The 3,125-nt window shown below is 33.7% G+C and overlaps 1 protein-coding gene across 1 annotated transcript in view; it reads right to left on the bottom strand.

Moving 5' to 3' along the window:
* Window positions 1-1,617, bottom strand: part of LOC114314057 (putative nucleolar protein 5-2) — a 5,727-nt gene extending 4,110 nt beyond the window's left edge. The window contains exons 1-3 of the mRNA XM_028260494.2: window positions 1,502-1,617; window positions 1,161-1,258; window positions 981-1,022 (exon numbers count right to left, since the gene is read on the bottom strand). Of these exons, the coding sequence (XP_028116295.1) occupies window positions 981-1,022; window positions 1,161-1,238 (120 nt within the window). The 5' untranslated portion in view covers window positions 1,239-1,258; window positions 1,502-1,617. The remainder of the gene's footprint in view (window positions 1-980; window positions 1,023-1,160; window positions 1,259-1,501) is intronic.
* Between the last annotated feature and the right edge of the window lie 1,508 nt (window positions 1,618-3,125).

The following is a 3,125-nucleotide window of genomic DNA, read 5'->3' as shown; positions in this document are numbered from 1 at the left end:
TGTGCCAATTCACAAAGCACGTACAAGGTTACAACCTATAATTCAAACAGCCAGTTCACATTCCAAGCAATGCAAAAGGCACCAGATATAAGGGAGGCAACCCAAAAAACAAAACACCAAAAACATAACTCTGGTGGGACAATATATGGAATCAGGATCCCCTCCTTGCCTACCCTCCTTGACTTCCTACTTGCGGGGTAATTGGGCCCACTTTTAGGCCTAATTTCGATGATCCGAACCGTTCACATATTAAGATTTGTTAAGTATATTATACTTGTAAAAAATCAAGTTGATCGGATATCAAAAAGTATGTGTTCGAAAAACTGTTTATTAAATTTTTTAAAAAATGGTTTTTAATTCGATGATCCGAACACATACTTTCTGATATCTTATCAATTTGATTTTTTACAAGTATGATATAATCAACAAATCTTAAATATGAACGGTTCGAATTATAGAAATTGGGCCTAAAAGTGGACCCAATAGCCCTGCAAGTAGGAAGTCAAGGAGGAAAGTTAAGGAGGGGATCTTGACTCCAATATATGTACAATATATGTACAACTACTAAAAGCTGCTTAGACTTAAATGGAATCAAACCCAATATAACAGCAAAACTCCTACTTATACTATCCCAAAATGTGATCAAATGCATACTCTTTCAGGCACCCAGACCTGAATTACAATCTGTCATTTTGAAATTTTCATTTCCACCATCTTGGATGTCCGACATACCAACTTAACTAAGTTATAATACCTAAACAATGCTTGATCGTGTATTTTTTTGTTTGAATAATTTTTTTCCTTTCGGATACCCAAAAACAACAGGAGTATTTATGGACATTTAAAGCATAGTAAAATACAATTTCACTAAAAAAATCACTATATAAATCAGAATCAGTATTCAAAACCCCAAATACAAACACATATATGCATATCAGAGCTTGCATGTGTATGACAACATAAAGGAATATAAAAATGACCTGTCTTGAAGACTCAGCTGTGGAGAACTCCTTCCACAAGTCCTACAACACAAAACCACAATTAGTGACTAAGATATATACACCATAAAATCAGAGAATCCACAAACTCATAAAGCTTAAAACCCTACATTCATACATAAATACATATATCTATATGCGAGTGTATTAACCTAAAATTACCTCAACTTTGGAGAGTTTTCCTTCATCCAATACTTTGAAAAGGGCAAAGCCCGCAGGGGTTTCGAACAACACAAGCATCGTTTACCCACAAAACACACCTGAAACAACCATAAAACAAGATTATCTTCTAAATCACTCAGATAAGCACCAAATTAATGCCCAAAATCACTCTCGTAACTTGTCAAACACTGATCATACAACACAATCATCAAACACTCGCAGATTCGAATAAATACAAAAATTCAAACTATCTCTAAACTTATATATATATATACACATATAGAGATAGAGAGAGGGGTTAGGGTTTGCTAGAAGAGTGAGAGAAACCCTAAAATGCTTACCGCTTCTCTGCTGCTTTGTTGAGAGAGAGAGAGAGAGAGAATGGGGGTTTCTAGGGTTTAAGAACGTTGGGCGTGTTATATGGAATGGTTTCAGTGTGGCTGCAATGCATGCAAGTTCGGGCTAGGGCTTGTTGAAGCCCAGTTGGAGGTAGTAGTTACATATGTCCAAGCCCAACTTTAACAGCCCAATTTCCTCTTTGAAGCTCGGCCCAAGTTTAATTTTTTAGGGGGAAATTACCCACTTGTCCCATGTGGAACATGTGGACACCATTTAATTCTATAACTTTTTGGGTACATCCAAAAGTTCTTTCCTCCATCTCTCTGGTTTTTTCCTCCCTTTTTACATTTTCTTCTTTATCTTTTTTTCTACATTTTTCTCTCATCGTCTTTGTCATAGACGATGGTGCAAGTGTTCATGTCTTTCTCCATTGATCGGGGTTAACCATCGAAATCAACTCGTGATTTCACTCTCACCGACGGCGAAGATATATATTTTCGACGAAGAAGATGAGTGGATCTACTTAGATCTACATCAGATCTGGCTAGATCTAAACAAAAAATAGTTGTCGGAGTATAATCCTCTCTCTACATCCGCCTTTCGCCTTCGATCTCTTTTTTTTTCTCTGCTATACACTTCTGTTTTTCTGTTCTAATAGAGAAAATTTTCGAATTCTGAACAAGTAGTTTTCGAGTTTTAGTTATAGGCGGTGAAAACTGTAAAATTTTGCAGTTTCAAAATATTTTTTTGGTGCTGGAATGAATCATGGTTTAAAACTATAAAATTTTACAGTTTTATAACATTCTTTAGAATTGTAAAATTTTACAGTTTCATAACATGTTATTTAATTTTTTTTTCCCGGCAATATTCTAGACATTCCGGTGAGTCTTCGGCGACCGTTAAATGGAAATCCGACAGTAGTAAGATGTGAACAGTATCTGTAAATTAAAAAAAAAAAAGATTTTTTGGTAACAATTAAAAATGTATTGGACTAATTGGTGCAAGTGTTTTGTTTTGGGATTAGCTGGATCTTGAACTTGGTACATGAGACTTATCAGTAAGTTTCCCATTTTTTAGTTCTAATTAGGCCCAGTTTCTTACGCCCCCCATCGAAGAAGAAACGACTTGCTTAGAGAAATAAGTTAAAAATTAATATTTTGATTTTTTTTAATTTTTTTTTAAAAATCATATAAAAAAAAGAAAGAAGTGATATGACTCAAAAGAAATTAAAAGTATTAAAAGTCAAAAAATTAGCCTTTAACCACTTCCCAAAATATGAGATTTGGGTTAAGAAAATTTTAAAATATGAGACTTGGGTTAAGAAAATTTTAAAATATAAGACTTGGGTTAAGAAAATTTTATCTGCATCTTATCACCTATGATTCCAAAATCGATCGGGAGGGTTGGATAGATTTGCGAGTGTACGTGGATCAGTTGACAGAATAAAGAAATTATACTTTTATAAATAAATAAAAATTTTATTTTTTTATTGAAACATGTATATTTGCTACTTGACAGAAATTTAACTTTCTTTAAATTGATAAATTCGTTACATTGAAATTGCCCATTTGAGATTAGGTTAAGCCTTTCGATTGGATGTTTATCCCGCCCTAATTTATATGTAAA

This window comes from Camellia sinensis, chromosome 5, assembly GCF_055761805.1.
Source record: "Camellia sinensis isolate YWXY chromosome 5, ASM5576180v1, whole genome shotgun sequence".
NCBI classification, from domain to species: Eukaryota; Viridiplantae; Streptophyta; class Magnoliopsida; order Ericales; family Theaceae; genus Camellia; species Camellia sinensis.
The sequence above is the reverse complement of the archived record's forward strand: the minus strand, read 5'-3'. Positions and strand labels throughout refer to the sequence as shown.